Genomic DNA, 776 nt, shown 5'->3' on the forward strand with positions numbered 1-776 from the left:
CTTAACCACTTTTCCCCTCATACGCTTTGTTGTTTGCAAAGACATTGAAAGTAAGAAGTGGAAGTTAAATGACAATGTGCGGTGCCCACAACATGCAAATGCTAATGCTAAATCAAAGAGAGAACTACAGGAGGAGTTTAACCATTAACGGCCTGACAGCTTTCTTTTTAAAATAATCGTTAATAAACAAGGTATTTGATATTTTATTTCTGTGAGTATTTGTGGCCTATATTCAAGATATTTTTTTTTCTGGAAAATTTGCACAAATCTTTTCTGCCATCAAAAAAAACAAATCTTTTAACTAAAATAGTTCCTTTGACCTCAACAAATTTTCTGTACTTACATGGCATGCTCAGTGGCCGACTGAAGCTCTAGCAGTTCAGACTCTGTGTTAGGCATGTCTGGATAAACCCTGAGGCGAGTTCACAGTCACCGGTTTAATCATATCACCAACATCTAATCAATGTAGAACTGCATCTTGGCGTACTCACTCAATATCTGCGTCTTCCAAGAACGGAGCAGAGGTGGCAGACATCTCGGCGTGAATGCCTTCTCTCAAGTCAGGTCGCTGCCAGAGCTCAGAGTTCATCTGGAGCGTATTGATCTTCTCGGTCGTCTTCTTGACGAAACTAGAAACACTGAGAGTGGGAGAGGAGGGACGGGAGGGAGAGCGTTGATGAGTTTCTCCACTTAATAGAGTAGCCAACTTGCAGGATTGGTCGGCAAATGAGCGTGATGCCTGGCAATGAAACATGTCAGCAAACTCATGAAGAGCG

At 42.0% G+C, this 776-nt stretch overlaps 1 protein-coding gene across 1 annotated transcript; it reads right to left on the reverse strand.

Annotated features, from left to right (window-relative positions):
• Window positions 1-255: 255 nt before the first annotated feature.
• On the reverse strand, window positions 256-770 carry LOC109509040 (Hermansky-Pudlak syndrome 5 protein-like). The gene is made up of 2 exons (XM_019858968.1): window positions 492-770; window positions 256-412 (listed from the first exon to the last, which is right to left on the reverse strand). Exons 1-2 carry the CDS (start codon window positions 752-754, stop codon window positions 340-342), a joined length of 336 nt encoding a protein of 111 aa, XP_019714527.1. The 5' UTR covers window positions 755-770; the 3' UTR covers window positions 256-339.
• Window positions 771-776: the final 6 nt, after the last annotated feature.

Source organism: Hippocampus comes, unplaced genomic scaffold (genome assembly GCF_001891065.2).
Source record: "Hippocampus comes isolate QL1 unplaced genomic scaffold, H_comes_QL1_v1.1 C16740908, whole genome shotgun sequence".
NCBI classification, from domain to species: domain Eukaryota; kingdom Metazoa; phylum Chordata; class Actinopteri; order Syngnathiformes; family Syngnathidae; genus Hippocampus; species Hippocampus comes.